General features: G+C 37.1%; 1 protein-coding gene across 1 annotated transcript in view; it reads right to left on the bottom strand.

The window, feature by feature from the left end:
- The window catches only part of LOC110461597 (myosin-3-like), a 67018-nt gene that overhangs the window by 24296 nt on the left and 21499 nt on the right, over nt 1-21223 (bottom strand). Inside the window, exons 13-23 of the mRNA XM_021515136.1 lie at nt 20300-20477; nt 19339-19412; nt 17271-17334; nt 15587-15699; nt 15141-15256; nt 12746-12935; nt 11095-11149; nt 9474-9628; nt 4844-4960; nt 3124-3206; nt 1648-1735 (exon numbers count right to left, since the gene is read on the bottom strand). Coding sequence (XP_021370811.1) covers nt 1648-1735; nt 3124-3206; nt 4844-4960; nt 9474-9628; nt 11095-11149; nt 12746-12935; nt 15141-15256; nt 15587-15699; nt 17271-17334; nt 19339-19412; nt 20300-20477 — 1233 coding nt within the window. The remainder of the gene's footprint in view (nt 1-1647; nt 1736-3123; nt 3207-4843; nt 4961-9473; nt 9629-11094; nt 11150-12745; nt 12936-15140; nt 15257-15586; nt 15700-17270; nt 17335-19338; nt 19413-20299; nt 20478-21223) is intronic.

Genomic DNA, 21223 nt, shown 5'->3' with positions numbered 1-21223 from the left:
CTATGGTACCTGTCCTTTGATATAACCCCTTCACCCCTATGGTACCTGTCCTTTGATATAACCCCTTCACCCCTATGATACCTGTCCTTTGATATAACCCCTTCACCCCTATGGTACCTGTCCTTTGATACAATTTTTCTAAGATCACTAGGGTCACATAAACACTGACTACTGTATAATGTTACAATTATGTACTGGAACACAGGAGAGTATAACACAGTTATCACACTACCATCATCTCACTATACCAGCACGGTATGTTTGGTGGTTAAATGTTACGATTATGTAATGGAACACAGGAGAGTATAACACAGTTATCACACCACCATCATCTCACTATACCAGCACGGTATGTTTGGTGGTTAAATGTTACAATTATGTACTGGAACACAGGAGAGTATAACACAGTTATCACACACTACCATCATCTCACTATACCAGCACGGTATGATTGGTGGTTAAATGTACAATTTTTGTACACAAGATTAGGATTGTGTTCGGTACAATCTAGGACAATCATCACTGTTTACTTGTTCTGCTGGTGGCTATTCTAGGAGTCACCACCCATGGCTAAAATTACTTCAGGAGGGGACTGGAGGGGGTGGGGGTGGAGTTACCAAACAGAGCAAAGGTCAGATTTAAAAATGTTCAGGCAAAAACCAACCACAGAAAGTAATCCTTTGTCACTTGTCACACCCTACCATGTGACTAGAAGGCTTATTTAGCAAGACCTGGGCCTGTATTTGTCACTTGTCACACCCTACCATGTGACTAAAAGGCTTATTTAGTGAGACTTGGGCCTGTATTTGTCACTTGTCACATCCTACCATGTGACTAGAAGGCTTATTTAGCGAGACCTGGGCCTGTATTTGTCACTTGTCACACCCTACCATGGGACTAGAAGGCTTATTTCGTGAGACCTGGGCCTATATTTGTCACTTGTCACATCCTACCATGTGCCTAGAAGGCTTATTTCGTGAGACCTGGGCCTATATTTGTCACTTGTCACGCCCTTCCATGTGACTAGAAGTCTTATTTAGCGAGACCGGGGCCTGTATTTGTCCCTTGTTACACCCTACCATGTGACTAGAAGGCTTATTTAGCGAGACCTGGGCCTGTATTTGTCCCTTGTCACACCCTACCATGTGACTAGAAGGCTTATTTAGTGAGACCTGGGCCTGTATTTGTCACTTGTCACACCCTATCATGTGACTAGAAAGCTTATTAATTGAGACCTGGACCTGTATTCATAAAACCATTCTATTGCTCAAGCATGACTTCTCAAACCAACCTTCTTGTAGTTCTCTTAACCCTTTCACCACTTGGCACTACTATAGACCATTATGGACTTACCCAGATCAATATACATGGTCGAGTCTATTAAAGTTACATAGGGGTTTAAGGGTTAAATCATGAGACAGCAAAAGTCAACCATAAACATTGAAAACCATATACGACTTTAGGTCACTTTGAAAATCTTTAAGTATTTGACAAATGTGTGTTTGGATTTATTAGTTTATTTCAGGAACAAGGAATTTAGCATTAGCGCAGCATCTGATTAGGAGCACGGTTTCATGAATACCAGCCCTGCATTCTGTATCACAATGGAAAACGGTAATGTTGTAGAATTATGTCTGATATACACACTTTTTTCAAATCCATTCTAATTGACGAGACCATGAAATCTTCTCTTTCCTTGACTTGCTCTTCCAAAGAAGACTGGAAATCTGTTTGTCTGAAATAAGAGTTGAACAAGACATCAAATCTATAATAGTCCCAGAGGATTGACAATTTTTCGTATTTTTCTTCTTGTGACAAGAGCACCTGAGACTTGTAAGGTCAGTGATAATGTGATAGGTATAATTGTATTAATGTGTTGATCAGTTACCAATCCTACAGTTTTCAGATCTCCCTAGTACCTATACAGCATTTAAGTCTTTATGTATATAACACTCTCATAGAATCTCTCACCCCCTTGAGAGCAGATTCTGAAGTTGTCAAACATGAGGCTTTGCCCAATCAATGGGGTGAATTTTTCTTTTTCTCTTACCCTGTTCACCCATTGCGTATCATATGCCCAATGTAATGTTAACGTTACAGGCTATATTCAGGGTTGACATGGCGTGGATGGATTGTTGACTTGAAGTCATTGTGTTGTTGACGTGATGTCATACCATGTTATGAATAGGGGAAACCCCCAGTCTCAACCCTTGGGGGTGAGCAAAATGTTATGTTAACATCACTGGCTAAATTCAGGGTGAACGTGACATTGATGGATTGTTGATGTGACGTCATTGCATTGTTGAAGTGATGTCATACCATTGTTATGAATAGGGAAATCCCCCAGTCTCAACCCTAGTCTCAGACCGGTAAAAGTGTGGATACACCTGTCCAGGGTAAGAGAAAAAGATATCTCACATTGGTAAAATTGTGGATACACCTGTCCAGGGTAAGAGACAAGGATATCTCAGACCAGTAAAAGTGTAGATACACCCGTCCAGGGTAAGAGACAAGCATATCTCTCACTGGTAAAAGTGTGGATACACCTGTCCAGGGTAAGAGACAAGGAAATCTCATACCGGTAAAAATGCGGATACACCTGTCCAGGGTAAGAGACAAGGATATCTCAGACCAGTAAAAGTGTGGATACACCTGTCCAGGGTAAGAGACAAGGATATCTCTCACTGGTAAAAGTGTGGATACACCTGTCCAGGGTAAGAAAAAATATAACCCTTTTACATCACCCCTATACTTATATATCTTTGACAGCTGTTGAAATCTTTTGAAACTTCCCATGTAGCTTTTCAATTTTATGGAAAATGTTTTCTTAACCTTTTGAGACCAATTCTATACAAACAGCCCTATAATTGTAATTTTTATTTTTTATTTTTTTCCATGTGCCCAGTGATCACCCCCAATACATCGTTTTCATATTCTATGGCAGCCATTATACCCCTTTGAGACATTCCCTTTACATTCTTGTGATGTTTTCCCTGAACATTTTCAATGGCAGCCATTATATATACCCCTTTGAGACATCCCCTTTATATTCTTGTGATGTTTTGCCTGAACATTTTTTATGGCAGCCATTATACCCCTTTGAGACATCCCTCGTATACATACAGAACATCCATATCCTTCTGGAGGCGGTTGTACATTTTCCATACCATCCTGTATCGCTCCAACAATGCAAGGTACTTCTTGTCCTGTTAAGGTCAAAGTGGAACATTTTATATCACACTACACCCTAGCTATATAAATATCTTACAATCAAACTAAAACGATTGAATAATAAAGTGAGTATTTGAGATTTCTGATATGCACTGCCGAAATATTTGGCATGTATGTGTCACAATTTGTTTTCTAGACGATCTTGATTTTGTTTTCTTAAATTATTTTTGTATTGTTTTATGTCAACAACTTGAATCATTTAGAAGCCAAACAACACTAAGTATAGATGCTCACAAAAAGAGTACATTACGTTATACTGAAAGGTTAAAATGGTGATCTTGAAAACATTTCTTTTTGTTGAAATTTGAGTGAATTCCCCCCCCCCCCCCCCCTAACATATGAAACATGATTGTAAAAGACAATGTTACCCAATTAAGACTGATTCCAAATTAATTATTTTATTAATATTTGAGATGCGAATGTTTGGAAGAGAACCCCAGTGCTTTCTGTTGCACCTCCAATGAAGAAGAGTTCCAATTGGTTCCAATATTTCTGACTTTGAGTTGCTTATTGTTATGTTTATTATAATTATCACAGAAACACATCTGCCAAATGGATCCAATCCAGGGACACCTTGATCAAAAAGCGGGGAGTTTATACACTGTGCTACCAGCTGTCATGATATTAATCTGTTTTATTATATGACTGGTGCTAATTCCCAGCCTTGATTGAAGGAGCGACGTCATGTGACGAGTCTGTAAATATGTTACAGACCTCGTTCTATGAATAGAAAAGGGTTACAGACCTCGACCTATGAATAGAAAAGTGTTACAGACCGCTACTAAAAATAGGTCTAGGTAACTTCCCAGCCAGTCTGTAATTCTGTTACCAATCACTACTGAATTCAACTGCAAATGAATTATCTCATCAAATTCTGAACTATGTGAATATTGATGATGTGGATTGTGCAAATAATATTTACTTTAAATTAAATATCACTTGAATTGAATCTGGAATTCTATTTTTGTGTATGTTATTTTGTATTTGAAGTCCTACACTCTGTGATTCCAAAATGATCCATGTCGTTCATGTGTTTATGACTTGCAAAATTATTAATCTCATTGTAAAATGTCATATAATAAAACAATTGTGGACTTACGTTTTGGTCTATCCCTGATTTACGGACCAGGTCTGAACAATAATCACCTCGGCCTTCGGGCTCTGTGAATATTGTTCATACCAGGTTCGTAAATCAGGGACAGACCTCACCTGAAGTCCATAATTGTATAATGTTAATATTTTTCTGCAACATACCTTTGAATAATTTTAAAATATTAAAACTCCGTACAATTCCCTCCACAACCTACATTTTTCTCTGTATAAATACAGACACAATAATATAAATTCAACAGAAAAAAACATTTCAATGAAAGAAAATAGTTGGGACACTCTACCTTGAGACTAATTTGTGAACCTAGGATCTGGTTTGTTAACACAAATAATTAAAGACTGAATCCTGTTCTGTTCAGGTTTATGGGGTTTAAATTACAACGGCCCTTGAGAAACATTTATGAAAGTAATTTCAGATTTGTCTTGATACTTGGTGGGATTTACACCCCCACCAACCTCAGCAGCACATGGTTCAATCCTATGACTTTCGTTGAGCACTTACTGATGAGGAAAGATCAGATATTTCCTCAAACTTCTGCAGCCGCTCCTTGGCCTTTCTCAGTCTGCGTGACAATTGGGTGGTTTCCATCTTGGCTGCCTCCACATGTTTGACCCGAGCCTGTAAAGTCGGAAAACACATAACAGATAAGACACTTCAGGTCCAGAATAGTTCAATGTGGTGGAGTTCAAATAATCCAAGTAAAAGACATTTAGCCAGTTATTCGATTGGAAGACCCCGAACCAGTTACCAAAATCAATAATAAAATAGTGTGACATGTATTTACCCTCATGGGGAGCTCCTTGTGTACTATCTTATACTTACAAATTCTCTATTGATATTGATAAGACCAAAATCAGATTTTTTTGGCAATAAAAACAATTGACCAGTCAGGGTGTTGTTTTTGTATTTGATAGTTATGATTGACAAAGAGGTGCTGACCACACCATAAAAAGCCTTACAAGATTTTAAAAGGAAGCCAGAATGCAAGGTTGGGAAATGGAAAATTTGCTATTATAACATATAATGTATTTATTGTTGTTTAAACTGACCGATTAACCAGTTACTCTGTAGGATTATTTTTTTTAAGTAAACAGTTACTAAAATCCATACATTTTGACAACCCTAATTACACATTGACAAAATTAAATACTGAGCAAACAAGAATTATACAGTTTTTTCAAAGCCAAAATGTCTTAGGAAGAAAATAAAGGTCATCATTAGACTTTATAAAAAATATTTTTTTCTGTAAAATGAATGTATACACTATTTGTTATTAAATTAAATTCACTTCAAAGTTGAAATAAAATACATTATAATAATGAAAATATAATCGTTCTTCATTTCTACATAAAGTGTATGTCCCTAAATTTCTAATGACTTTTAACATATCAGATTACATTTTAACTAAAAACTTAATTTGGAGCAAAAGCTTTAGCCTAAAGATCTCAGTTAATCTCCAGAAACATAAAACGTTGCACATCTAAATTTGCATGTTAGTGTGGATGAATTCTTCTGGCTTCTGTTTTCACATTGTCAAATATCCAATTTAGTATGGAGCATTACATGTAAACCTTTCACCCCTATGTAACTTAAGTAGACTCTTCCAGCTGGCATTGATATGGATGAGTCCATCATGGTCTACAGTGGTGAAAGGGTTAAACTATGATATATTGCTACACTGCAAACAGGTTATAAACACTATATTATAATACATTCCTTTTGCAGATTGGTCATTTGCTATATTGACCTATTTTAGTTAATCTAAACATAAACAGGTGACTATATTGGATCTAGGAAGGCAACTTACATTTTGAGACAGGTATGAGACTTAAACAGGTGACTATTGGAGCTAGGTAGACAGCCTCCTTTTTGAGACAGGTACGAGACTTAAACAGGTGACTATTGGAGCTAGGGAGGCAGCCTATTTTTTGAAACAGGTATGAGCTTAAACAGGTGACTATTGGAGCTAGGTAGGCAGCTTACTTTTTGAGACAGGTATGAGACTTAAACAGGTGACTATTGGAGCTAGGTAGGCAGCTTACTTTTTGAGACAGGTATGAGACTTAAACAGGTGACTATAGGACTATGGGAGCTAGGTAGGCAGCCTACTTTTTGAGACAGGGATGAGGCTTAAACAGGTGACTATTGGAGCTAGGTAGGCAGCCTTCTTTTTGAGACGGGTATGATGCTTTAACAGGTGACTATTGGAGCTAGGTAGGCAGCTTACTTTTTGAGACAGGTATGAGACTTAAACAGGCGACTATTGGAGCTAGGTGGGCAGCCTACTTTTTGAGACAGGTATGAGGCTTTAACAGGCGACTATTGGAGCTAGGAAGGCAGCCTACTTTTTGAGACAGGTACGAGACTTAAACATGAGACTATTGGAGCTAGGTAGGCAGCCTATTTTTTGAAACAGGTATGAGCTTAAACAGGTGACTATTGGAGCTAGGTAGGGGCAGCCTTCTTTTTGAGACAGGTATGAGGCTTTAACAGGCGACTATTGGAGCTAGGAAGGCAGCCTACTTTTTGAGACAGGTACGAGACTTAAACAGGCGACTATTGGAGCTAGGTAGACAGCCTCCTTTTTGAGACAGGTACGAGACTTAAACAGGTGACTATTGGAGCTAGGTAGGCAGCCTATTTTTTGAAACAGGTATGAGCTTTAACAGGTGACTATTGGAGCTAGGTAGGCAGCCTACTTTTTGAGACAGGGATGAGGCTTAAACAGGTGACTATTGGAGCTAGGTAGGAGGCAGCCTACATTTTGAGACAAGTATGAGGCTTTAACAGGTGACTATTGGAGCTAGGTAGGCAGCCTACTTTTTGAGACAGGTATGAGGCTTAAACAGGTGACTATTGGAGCTAGGTAGGAGGCAGCCTACATTTTGAGACAGGTATGAGGCTTTAACAGGTGACTATTTGAGCTAGGTACGCAGCATACTTTTTGAGACAGGTAAGAGAGTTAAACAGGTGACTATTGGAGCTAGGTAGGCAGCCTACTTTTTGAGACGGGTACGAGACTTAAACAGGTGACTATTGGAGATAGGTAGGCAGCATAGTTTTTGAGACAGGTATGATACTTAAACAGGTGACTATTGGAGCTAGGTAGGCAGAATAGTTTTTGAGACAGGTATGATACTTAAACAGGGGACTATTGGAGCTAGGTAGGCAGCCTACTTTTTGAGACAGGTATGAGGCTTAAACAGTTGACTATTGGAGCTAGGTAGGCAGCCCACTTTTTGAGACAGGTATGAGACTTAAACAGGTGACTATTGGAGCTAGGTAGGCAGCCTACTTTTTGAGACAGGTATGAGACTTAAACAGGTGACTATTGGAGCTAGGTAGGCAGCCTACTTTTTGAGACAGGTATGAGACTTAAACAGGTGACTATTGGAGCTAGGTAGGCAGCCTACTTTTTGAGACAGGTATGAGACTTAAACAGGTGACTATTGGAGCTAGGTAGGCAGCCTACTTTTTGAGACAGGTATGAGACTTAAACAGGTGACTATTGGAGCTAGGTAGGCAGCCTACTTTTTGAGACAGGTATGAGACTTAAACAGGTGACTATTGGAGCTAGGTAGGCAGCCTACTTTTTGAGACAGGTATGAGACTTAAACAGGTGACTATTGGAGCTAGGTAGGCAGCCTACTTTTTGAGACAGGTATGAGACTTAAACAGGTGACTATTGGAGCTAGGTAGGCAGCCTACTTTTTGAGACAGGTATGAGACTTAAACAGGTGACTATTGGAGCTAGGTAGGCAGCCTACTTTTTGAGACAGGTATGAGACTTAAACAGGTGACTATTGGAGCTAGGTAGGCAGCCTACTTTTTGAGACAGGTATGAGACTTAAACAGGTGACTATTGGAGCTAGGTAGGCAGCCTACTTTTTGAGACAGGTATGAGACTTAAACAGGTGACTATTGGAGCTAGGTAGGCAGCCTACTTTTTGAGACAGGTATGAGACTTAAACAGGTGACTATTGGAGCTAGGTAGGCAGCCTACTTTTTGAGACAGGTATGAGACTTAAACAGGTGACTATTGGAGCTAGGTAGGCAGCCTACTTTTTGAGACAGGTATGAGACTTAAACAGGTGACTATTGGAGCTAGGTAGGCAGCCTACTTTTTGAGACAGGTATGAGACTTAAACAGGTGACTATTGGAGCTAGGTAGGCAGCCTACTTTTTGAGACAGGTATGAGACTTAAACAGGTGACTATTGGAGCTAGGTAGGCAGCCTACTTTTTGAGACAGGTATGAGACTTAAACAGGTGACTATTGGAGCTAGGTAGGCAGCCTACTTTTTGAGACAGGTATGAGACTTAAACAGGTGACTATTGGAGCTAGGTAGGCAGCCTACTTTTTGAGACAGGTATGAGACTTAAACAGGTGACTATTGGAGCTAGGTAGGCAGCCTACTTTTTGAGACAGGTATGAGACTTAAACAGGTGACTATTGGAGCTAGGTAGGCAGCCTACTTTTTGAGACAGGTATGAGACTTAAACAGGTGACTATTGGAGCTAGGTAGGCAGCCTACTTTTTGAGACAGGTATGAGACTTAAACAGGTGACTATTGGAGCTAGGTAGGCAGCCTACTTTTTGAGACAGGTATGAGACTTAAACAGGTGACTATTGGAGCTAGGTAGGCAGCCTACTTTTTGAGACAGGTATGAGACTTAAACAGGTGACTATTGGAGCTAGGTAGGCAGCCTACTTTTTGAGACAGGTATGAGACTTAAACAGGTGACTATTGGAGCTAGGTAGGCAGCCTACTTTTTGAGACAGGTATGAGGCTTTAACAGGTGACTATTGGAGCTAGGTAGGCAGCCTACTTTTTGAGACAGGTATGAGGCTTTAACAGGTGACTATTGGAGCTAGGTAGGCAGCCTACTTTTTGAGACAGGTATGAGGCTTTAACAGGTGACTATTGGAGCTAGGTAGGCAGCCTACTTTTTGAGACAGGTATGAGGCTTTAACAGGTGGCTATTGGAGCTAGGTAGGCAGCCTTCTTTTTGAGACAGGTATGAGGCTTTAACAGGTGACTATTGGAGCTAGGTAGACAGCCTACTTTTTGAGACAGGTATGAGGCTAAGTAGTTTAACTACAGGTGTTACCTAACAGAACAATGTGCTACCTTCGACTCCTCATCCTTTAGGCGGTCAACAGATCGTGTCTTGGTCACTTGCTGTTGATGAGCTGCTAGCTCCTTTGAGGCCTCAATAGCTCCCTTGACCATCATACGCATAGCCAGGAATGCGTTCGCTAACGTCAGCCCCATCTTGTGCATATCTGGGCAATAACAGAATGTATATCATGGTAGCTTTTCAGGAAATGCCAAAGTTTACATCATTTTATTATACATGATTAGTATGCAATTAAATTAGCATGACTTAGTAATCTATTTTCTATCACATAGTGAAATTCTACTCTCCTAAAAAGACAATACAAATGTGAAATTCTACTCTCCTAAAAAGACAATACAAAACAAGAGGCCCATGGGCCTTAACAGTCACCTGAGTTCTACAGTATTTATTTTTGTTGTTGAAATATGTACCGATTTGAGTAAAAAATTGTTAAGTATAACATTAACTTAAGTTTGTCAGGACCATTTTCAGTTAGATTGGCCTATTAGAACTTGTTTTTAAGTTTGAAATAGGTATTTTAAAAATAGCGGCCATGGCAGCCAAATTGTATTTCTAAAATAACAAAATTTTGTCAGGACCATGAGTCGATCATTCCTACAAAGTTTCTGTTCAATCAGTCTAGCAGAACTTGACTTTAAGTTTGAAATAGTTTTTTTCAAAATGGCGGCCGTTGCGGCCATATTGGATTTCTGATCGACCCAAAAAATATCATCACTTTGTCAGGACCATGAGTCGATCATTCCTATTAAGTTTCAGTTCAATCGGCCAAGTAGAACTTGACTTTAAGTTTGAAATAGTTTTTCAAAATGGCGGCCTTGACGGCCATATTGGATTTCTGATTGACCCGAAAAATAACAACACTTGGTCAGGGAGATCTCAGTAACCTTCCCATGAAATATTAATGAAATCCCTTTGCCAGTATTTCAGCTTAAGTTGAAAATGTAAAATGTTAACGGACGACGACGGACGAAGACGGATAGCAATAGGTCACTTGAGCTATACCTCAGAGCCCACTTGTATAAAACATCTCAAAGTTAAGGAAAATCTCAAGCAATGTATTGTCTATGGGAAATTTTAGACTTGAGGAAATCTAAAGAGTTGAGATGTTTTATACAAGTGGGCCCTGGTGACCTAAAAAGACAATACAAATGTGAAATTCTACTCTCCTAAAAAGAAAATACAAATGTGAAATTCTACTCTCCTAAAAAGACAATACAAATGTGAAAAAATTGAAATCTATTTTATGTAACACTGACTTTGACCTGATGCTGAACAAGTTCAAACTTGTCAAAGGTATGTCCAAGGCAAACAGTGTTGTTAGGTTTCATAATAATCCATCAAGAAGTATGGCCACTAGATTGATGAAAAGACATTTTCTGTTAATATTTTATCTATCAATTGTTACCTTCACCATACTTTTCAAAGGCGTGTCCAAGGCATCATGTTATGTCAGGTATATGATATGGAGATGCTAAATTTGAAGGTGAACTAGATCCCATTTCACTGAATTTGAGGATCGCATTAAATTTGAGGGTCTCATTAGATAAAGTCATATGGACCAGGTGAGCTGAAAATAATTGTCAGACTCAGCTCCTTAAAAAAAACACTTACACTCAACAACATTTCCCACCAGCAATGCCAGCATTTCTCGGGGATCAGGTACAAGCTTAGAGGAGCATCAGAGAAAAGGAGAGACAGAAAAAAGAAAGGAGAAAAGAAAACATAGAGATATGAAAATTTGAAAGAAAGGCTGAATGACACATGTCAGCGGGAAGGAAGAATTTGCAAAATACAAGTGTATAACAAAGCATGGGTCAGGTGAGCTAAACAGCCTAACATATATATATATTTGTCCAGCTGCCAGTGAGGTGAATAATGAGCCATTGGCCACTTAAATTTGCAACACTTTGAACCCTTTTAAAATGTTCATCACATGATCTTGGGAACTTAATCAGATGCTTCTCTCTATGTATGATGAAAACTTGAAGTACAAATGGTTCAAATGTATCATAATCTTTATTTAACTCATTCACATTTGAACTCTTCCAATTCAAAGGTTGGAATAGTTCATTATGAAATTTCAGGGCTGAATGAGTTTAAGAGTTTAAGTAACCTTTTGCACTTGAGATTTTACTCTTAGTAACCAAAGGTTAATGGCTGGTGCTTAGTAAACAATTATGTCGTGACAATTGCATTACTTAGTGAGAAAATAGTGCAAATTAAATAATCTTGATATCTGACCTGTGACCTTCATACTTATTTCTGGATTCATTACTTTTCAAAGAAATAAGTGTTGAAAAAATTAACTATTTATAATACTGTAGCTTTGTGACCTTGAATTTCAGCCTCTGCGACCTTCACTCTGGTACCGTAGGCCTGATAAACAATGCTATCAGGTCTGGTTAAACACTAAAGTCATTCTTCTGATAGAAACACAGGTTAGAGATTAAGGTGATTGAGGTGCAGAGGTCAAGGTGATTATAGTGCAGAGGTCAACGTGATTGTAGTGCAAATGTCAAAGTGATTGAAGTGAAGATGTCAAGGTGATTGTAGTGAAGATGTCAAGGTGATTGAGGTGCAGAGGTCAAGGTGATTATAGTGCAGAGGTCAACGTGATTGTAGTGCAAATGTCAAAGTGATTGAAGTGAAGATGTCAAGGTGATTGCAGTGAAGATGTCAAGGTGATTGTGGTGCAGATGTCAAGGTGATTGTAGTACAGATGTCAAGGTGATTGTAGTGTCAAGGAGATTGTAGTGATAGTGAAGATGTCAAGGTGATTATAGTGAAGACGTCAAGGTGATTGTAGTGAAGACGTCAAGGTGATTGTAGTGAAGATGTCAAGGAGATTGTAGTGAAGACGTCAAGGTGATTGTAGTGAAGATGTCAAGGAGATTGTAGTGAAGATGTCAAGGGGATTGTAGTGAAGATGTCAAGGTGATTGTAGTGCAGATGTCAAGGTGATTGAGGTGCAGAGGTCAAGGTGATTGTAGTGAAAAAGGTCAAGGTGATTGTAGTGCAGATGTCAAGGTGATTGTAGTGCAGATGTCAAGGTGATTGTAGTGAGGATGTCAAGGTGATTGTAGTGAAGATGTCAAGGTGATTGTAGTACAGATGTCAAGGTGATTGTGGTGCAGATGTCAATGTGATTGTAGTGACAATGTCAAGGTGATTGTAGTGCAGATGTCAAGGTGATTGTAGTGAAGATGTCAAGGTGATTGAGGTGCAGAGGTCAAGGTGATTGAGTTAGAGAGGTCAATATTACCTTATCTGGGATAAGGTTAGGCATCTGTGTGAGAGCGTAGGCAGGCTCCTTCAGATGTTCTTTCTCTAGGACGGTGACTAAGTGGTCCCGGAAGTGAATAATGGCTCGCAGCACCCTCAATGTATCCTTCTGAATGGCGTGAAGGTGGTCCTTGTGATTGTTCTCAACTCGACGTACTGCAGCAATGTTCCTGTACAAAATCATACACATTGTAGTAAGTAATCTGTAAAAGGGAAATAGTTTACATTATAACCCCTCAAAATTATTGGAGTGGAGATTGTCCCATGTGTAAGTGATGCTGCAATATAACACAGTATATTCATTAGTGCATATTTTGTACTGATATAAATGAAAATGAAATAATTTAATTTCAAAATAATTTTTATTGTTGCAATTAACAATAGGCTTTGAACACACGTGCATTGCCTATAAACGCCCTTTCCATATAGACAGACATACATTTCAAACATATACTGCATGTAAATTAAAGGTGTAATATATTAAGTTTAGGTAGATACAATGTAGGGTAGGTCGAACCAATAAGCAAGTTTTATATATATATGTACATAGATATTAGCAGTCTAATTGGAATATCAGAGATTATAACAGGGTAGAACTAGTGTTTGGTTAGGGCACTTCAAAGTCACTGTCACTACACACAGTGCCATATTAACCAGTTACACTAGAATGGCATGAAATAAATGATACATAATATAATATGTGGTACAATATAGTTAAAATCTTCCATATGAAATAAAAAATGTATACTTTTACATTAGTTTGACCTCTCACTGTTAAATTCGATAAAATTTCTATCTTTACAATATTGTCCTAAGACAATTATTTAACATACATGTAAAACTATTGGCCATACCCAGTACTAGATATGAAATATCAGCCATACCCAGTACTAGATATGAAATATAAGCCATACCCATTACTAGATATGAAATATCAGCCATACCCAGTACTAGATATGAAATATCAGCCATACCAAGTACTAGATATGAAATATCAGCCATACCCAGTACTAGATATGAAATATCAGCCATACCCAGTACTAGATATGAAATATCAGTCAAACCCAGTACTAGATATGAAATATCAGTCATACCCAGTACTAGATATGAAATATCAGTCATACCCAGTACTAGATATGAAATATCAGTCATACCCAGTACTAGATATGAAATATCAGTCATACCCAGTACTAGATATGAAATATCAGTCATACCCAGTACTAGATATGAAATATCAGTCATACCCAGTACTAGATATGAAATATCAGTCATACCCAGTACTAGATATGAAATATCAGTCATACCCAGTACTAGATATGAAATATCAGTCATACCCAGTACTAGATATGAAATATCAGTCATACCCAGTACTAGATATGAAATATCAGTCATACCCAGTACTAGATATGAAATATCAGTCATACCCAGTACTAGATATGAAATATCAGTCATACCCAGTACTAGATATGAAATATCAGTCATACCCAGTACTAGATATGAAATATCAGTCATACCCAGTACTAGATATGAAATATCAGCCATACCAAGAACTAGATATGAAATATCAGCCATACCAAGATATGAAATATCAGTCATACCAAGTACTAGATATGAAATATCAACCATGCCAAGTACTAGATATGAAATATCAGTCATACCAAGTACTAGATATGAAATATCAGTCATACCCAGTACTAGATATGAAATATCATATATGCCCAGTACTAGATATGAAATAACAGCCATACCAAGTACTAGATATGAAATATCAGTCATACCCAGTACTAGATATGAAATATCAGCCATACCCAGTACTAGATATGAAATATCAGTCAAACCCAGTACTAGATATGAAATATCAGTCATACCCAGTACTAGATATGAAATATCAGCCATACCCAGTACTAGATATGAAATATCAGTCATACCAAGTACTAGATATGAAATATCAGTCATACCCAGTACTAGATATGAAATATCAGCCATACCAAGAACTAGATATGAAATATCAAAGATTTAACAATTACAATTACCCTGGTATGTCATGTCTACATCGGGATTTGAACAGAAATTTGGCAGAATGTAATACTTGGAAATGTTAAACAATAAAAAAGTGATTAGGTAGGAGAGTGGATATGGGCTATTTTGCATTTTCATTTATGATATCTTCCTTTTTAAATGAGACATTTAATAGAAGCTATCATATTTAACTACGTGTAAAAATCCTCTTCCGGCATAAAGAGGAAAAATGGAAATCTAGCATTTTTAGTTGTTTGTTTGTATTTTTTTAAAGGACATTTAAGGGTTAGGGTTAAACTTCTTCCTGATCTCATGAACTGTCCAAGGTCTGAACACCTAATAATAAAACCTCTTACCTTGACTTTTCCTTCTTGAGGAAGCCCTTAAGTTTTTCTATCTCCGTGTTAAACTCGTTCTTCATGCCTGACAGCAGTGTCTTGTAATAGGCAGAGTCCTTCTCAACATCTTGTTGCTGAACCAAGTGAAACAAGTATGGAATGTGAAGCCCTGCTTCCAGACAATATACTCAATACACACTATAAATGTGCTAACAGCTTATCTCTCAATTAACTACTAGGCACATTTACTTATCCAGACTATGAACTTTTTAATCCAGGTACTGAATAATTTCATTTATGGGTTAATTCTGTATTCAATAAATCAGAAAATTCATTGTTATTTATAACAAAAACAATGTACACAGTAATTGCATAGAGTTTTATTAATCACATTGTACAATAATTACCTGCACATGTGGAAAAATTATATATATATATCTTTGATTTCTTATGATATGCCTTACCGGGGCCTCGACTGGCATTTCAATCATGTTGACTGTATCAGGTATGGCGTCCATAGCTTCCTCCGTGGCACGCTCGGCCTTCTCTAGGTCTGATCTTAGTATCCGCACATTCTCTACAAACAATTAAGGGCATACTCTACCTTACCAGGACGCATTATGCAAAAGAGGTCCAACACTATCATAATGTAAAATTACTTGTAAAATGAAGATTAATCTGGACACAAGAAAGTGTAGTTTACACAAAAGTAGGTATTGATTAATGGAGGCATTTCAAGGGAGATAACTTCCAAATATATTTCCATTAAGGATAGTTCAGGGTTTAATTTCAACAAAATCTATAAAACAGGATTCGGAATGGGCATAATGCTACCAAAATAATGAAAGTCAAAAATAAATCACTAGCGCATAAGTAGCTAGGGTATTGATCATGAGTACAAAAAAATCATAAATACTAATCAAAAAAGTATAAGTAGGAGAACTTTGGACAATGTTTGTACAAGGAAAATCAGAAATGGGGCAAAGGACACATCTCTTGTTCTTATATTTATTTGGTACAGACACACAGTTCCTCAGGACAGAGAAGCAGAAGCAGACACACAGTTCCTTAGGACAGAGAAGCAGAAGCAGACACACAGTTCCTTAGGACAGAGAGTCAGAAGCAGACATACAATTCCTTAGGACAGAGAAGCAAAAGCAGACACACAGTTCCTTAGGACAGAGATTCAGAAGCAGACATGCCGGAAATAATTCAGGCTTTTCACTGACTTTGGATTTGTATATATATGTGGTAAATATGCATGAATCGTGGATGGCAAACTCAGCTACAGACATTTGCACATCAAATTTGGTTAAAATCAAACCATTTTAAGGGGAGTTCTTGCATGGAAACCAATAAACTAATGCATGGAAACCAATAAACTAGTGCATGGAAACCAATTACAATAAACTATTGAATGGAATACATGGAAACCAATAAACTATAACATGGAAACCAATAAACTAATCAGAAGAGGGTAGCCTCATTGATCATATGTACATATACGCACATCAAATTTAGTTTTGCATTTGCCAATAAGTATGAAAAGCACATCAAATTCGACTGAACTCTAATTGTTTATTTTGTAACTTAAAATCAGACCCATACCTGTTTTTGACTACTCAAATTTTGACCTGTTTTGACCTCTTCAAACTCCCCCTCCCCATGTTTTACTTTGTTATGATGTCTTTGACCCATCATGTTTCAACCTGTTGTGACCTCTATGACCCCTCACGTTTTGACCTGTTGTGACCTCTGTGACCCCTCACGTTTTGATCTGTTGTGACCTCTATGACCCCTCACATTTTGACCTGTTGTGACCTCTATGACCCCTCATGTTTTGACCTGTGGTGACCTCTATGACCCTGTTTTTGACTACTCAAATTTTGACCTGTTTTGACCTCTATGACCCCTCACATTTTGACCTGTTGTGATCTCTATGACCCCTCATGTTTCGACCTGTTGTGACCTCCATGACCCCTCACGTTTTGACCTGTTTTGACCTCTATAACCCCTCACATTTTGACCTGTTGTGACCTCTATGACCCCTCTCATTTCGATTGTTGTGACCTCTATGACCCCTCATGTTTTGACCTATTGTGACCTCTATGACCCCTCAAATTCTGACCTGATATGACTTTTGCCTACCTAGCTCATGCTTTAACTGTAGGTCCATTTCTCTCAGTTTTTCCCTCAGGATTTCAATTGTGTCCTGCAAAAGAACGGAAATACATAAATAGCCCATAAATGATTTCATTTGGTTTCATTTCTCATACAAAAACAAAACATTGGACAAAACTGTTTGGGATCATCAAATCTAAAATGATATATTTTTTTAAATTACAAGACTCACGCTGGCAGGACTAGAAAAAGTGTAATATGTTTGCAACAAATTTACCTAGTGTTGAAATCACCAACATATATGTAATTGGGTATATATGGGGTGAGTGTTCAATAGTTGTTTTAATGTGTATGTTACTACATGTATAGAATCTGGAATTTTAAGTGTGTATGAGTAATTTGCAATAGAAAAAGTATATGTTTGATAATAATGATATTTATGTAATTATGTAAAGAATGAATTTATAACCTTTTGGAAAAGATGACTGAATACATACATTCAAGTTAACGATTTAGAAATTAGTATATTAATAAATATCATTTTATATTTAAGCATTGAACTGTTTTTGTATGGTATTTATGATCTATTTAAATGACACAGCTTTGCAAGCAAATAAATCATAATGAGCAATACTTATATTTATGTTTTCTCTGCCTTGTTCTTTTTTAACTTACAATTTATAATTCCCGCCTTATCGACAGTCCACACAAATTCGTTAAATAGTTGGAACAGTGTATTGTCGCGTGATGACTGGCAAACAAAGTAGTACTTTGAAATTTTAACAAACACTTCAATTTTATTCCACAATTCAGTATCAATACAATTGCGTATGATATGTCTATAGGGTGATTTAAATTTATCAATAGAAATCAGAGCTGAAAGTCAGATATGAAATTGTGTGATTTTTCCCCGGAACAAATTTCGCGCATGGATAAATACAATGAACACTGTGAATCGGACCTTGCCCTCTACGAAGGAGTGATTTTTGGAAGTTGAATGAGTAGAGAGAAAAGTTTGAACTTTTGTTGATTGTATGAGAACCTGACTACAGTCGGTAGATCCTACAACAGCCTCGTTATTTGACATGTCGTCAGAAACTGAGGAAACCGTGGCTGATAGACGCGTGATATTGATAGCGTTTGAAGTGAGTGATCTTGTGACGGAGCACTGGGGTTCGTTACAAAAGTATGAAATACACATATGCCTTGTGTATGTTTATGTGTGCTGTGACTCATGTCAGTAGGTCTATAGCATTATGTGTCAGTAGGTTTATTTATTATAGACATTTGTAATGAACCCCTGTTGATCAGTGCAGTGTAACAGACAATATTTCTGATAAATTGCATGAGTGTTAAAATTGCCGGCATTGGTTATTTCAACCTTGGTCTTGTTTTTGTTGCAATAAAAGTTTTTTTTTTGAATATTTTCTTTTCTTTTTTGCACATTTACAATAACATTGTCAAGTCTCACAATGCCCAGCGATATTTCAGCAGCCATCATATTTATTTACATTGGATATTGTAGTTCCTGTCAGTGTTGTATTAATACGCTAAGAATTATGTCTCGTGGTGAATGGTATTTAAAGTCCCATCAACGACACAGCTTTCAAATAGCCTATATAGTGACAATGCCATGCAAATGTAAATATGTACATTTATGTAAAATAGATATTTGTTATATAATAGTATTTGTCGATAGAGTTATTTCCCTTTTACAATGTTATGTATGCAAGTATGTGAGGTATGTTTGGTTGCATTAAAGATTTATATGTTGTATTTGTTTTGTCAACAGGGTTTTTATAATGGATTAATAAATGCATCTATAGACTAAACCGGATCTGATTTGTGATTGTGAACGCTGGTAACATATATACCAGGTACAGATTTGTGATTGTGAACCCCGGTAACATATATACCAGGTACAGATTTGTGATTGTGAACCCCGGAAACGTATATACCAGGTACACCCTGTTTCGATTTACACTCTTTATTATACGACAGAAAAGTGAGAAAGTAAAATAGCACAAGACACACTTTAAGATTCCCTACCTCACTTCATGGTAGGGGCATGTGAACACAATAAACCAAACCTTACCACGGCCTCCTTCAGCTTCACCTCAGTTTCATCCAGTTTCAGCTGAGTGGCAGGATCAATTACTTTGACGACCTCTGCAACACAAACCAAACTTTAATTGGCGATTTGTGATAATGTAACATTTAAATGAAAACCAGTAAGCTAACACACCATTGTAAGTAAGAAACAAGAGGTCCAAGGGCCTTAGCGGTCACCTGAGTTGTATTATAGGTACTGGTAGCTCAATTTCATTGATGTGGAAATCAACATGTAAACTAAGTGAAATACAATACTTGTCATGTCATTAAAGGATAAGAATTTTAAAATATTGGTAAATGATCCCTTTGGGGCCCCGCCCTAGCCCCTGAAGATGGGGCAGGGATCCCAATTTTACAATGCTATAACCTCATTCACCAAAGAGGATTCTAACCAAGTTTGAATAATTGTCTGCTGAAAATGGATAAAATATACCGAAAAGTGTTATTTTCCCATAAAAACTATAATAATTTTTACCCCCTCCCCAAGGGAGAATGGATGGCCCTAGTTTTCTGAAATTTACAATTTCAATAAAGCCCCTGAAGATCTTTCCATCCATGCACAGCAATTGACTGTAGTACCTCCGAGTCTGGAAAAGATGATTTTTGAAATATTTGTTAAGTTTCCCTTTGGAGCCCCGCCCTGGCCCCTAGGGTTGAAGTAGGAATCCCAATTATATTATGAAGTTTCATGGAATTCCGTTGAGGAATGAAGTCACTAGAGCGATGACAATGAGTATAACCTATGTAAGAGCGGAATCCAATATCTCCTCAAACATTTGTTGCCAGGGGATAATTACTTGGGGAAAGGGAATTACAACAACCCTATATCCGACCTAAAATATCAGGTAATATACAATCAGGAATACCTAAGGATCTGGTTATTGAGCCATGCAAGTAAGAAAAGGCTTCAATTTAATGTGTAAGGGCAGAGTTTACAGTTTTACCAGGAGCAGCTGGTGGTTTCTTGGGTTTCTTGCCCGTAGATGAGGCCTCTACTTCCTGGGTAACGGTCACTGTTTTCTCCACAATCCTCGTTTCTATTTCTTTCTGCAGGGTTTTCATCTGGGACTCGTAACCCTGAATCTTTCTCATCAGGACCTTGTTCTTCTCCTCCAACTGGGCCTGTGAACATTTGGGGACAGCATCATCATAATCACTAGCTATAAGTAAACATGAAATAAACCGTGTTTGTTGAAAAAACCCACATTTGCACAAAAACTGTTCATTATTTTGAGAAACAGCCTAACCACAGTGCAAAGCATTTTTGATTAACTACCATTTTTAATTTAACAGTTCATAATATTTTTGATTAACTACCATTTTTAATTTAACAGTTCATAATATTTTTGATTAACTACCATTTTTAATTTAACAGTTCATAATATTTTTGATTAACTACCATTTTTAATTTAACAGTTCATAATATTTTTGATTAACTACCATTTTTAATTTAACAGTTCATAATATTTTTGATTAACTACCATTTTTAATTTAACAGTTCATAATATTTTTGATTAACTACCATTTTTAATTTAACAGTTCATAATATTTTTGATTAACTACCATTTTTAATTTAACAGTTCATAATATTTTTGATTAACTACCATTTTTAATTTAACAGTTCATAATATTTTTGATTAACTACCATTTTTAATTTAACAGTTCATAATATTTTTGATTAACTACCATTTTTAATTTAACAGTTCATAATATTTTTGATTAACTACCATTTTTAATTTAACAGTTCATAATATTTTTGATTAACTACCATTTTTAATTTAACAGTTCATAATATTTTTGATTAACTACCATTTTTAATTTAACAGTTCATAATATTTTTGATTAACTACCATTTTTAATTTAACAGT

Source organism: Mizuhopecten yessoensis, unplaced genomic scaffold (assembly GCF_002113885.1).
Source record: "Mizuhopecten yessoensis strain PY_sf001 unplaced genomic scaffold, ASM211388v2 scaffold10639, whole genome shotgun sequence".
Classification (NCBI taxonomy): Eukaryota; Metazoa; Mollusca; class Bivalvia; order Pectinida; family Pectinidae; genus Mizuhopecten; species Mizuhopecten yessoensis.
This window is presented reverse-complemented; position numbering and strand designations above follow the sequence as displayed.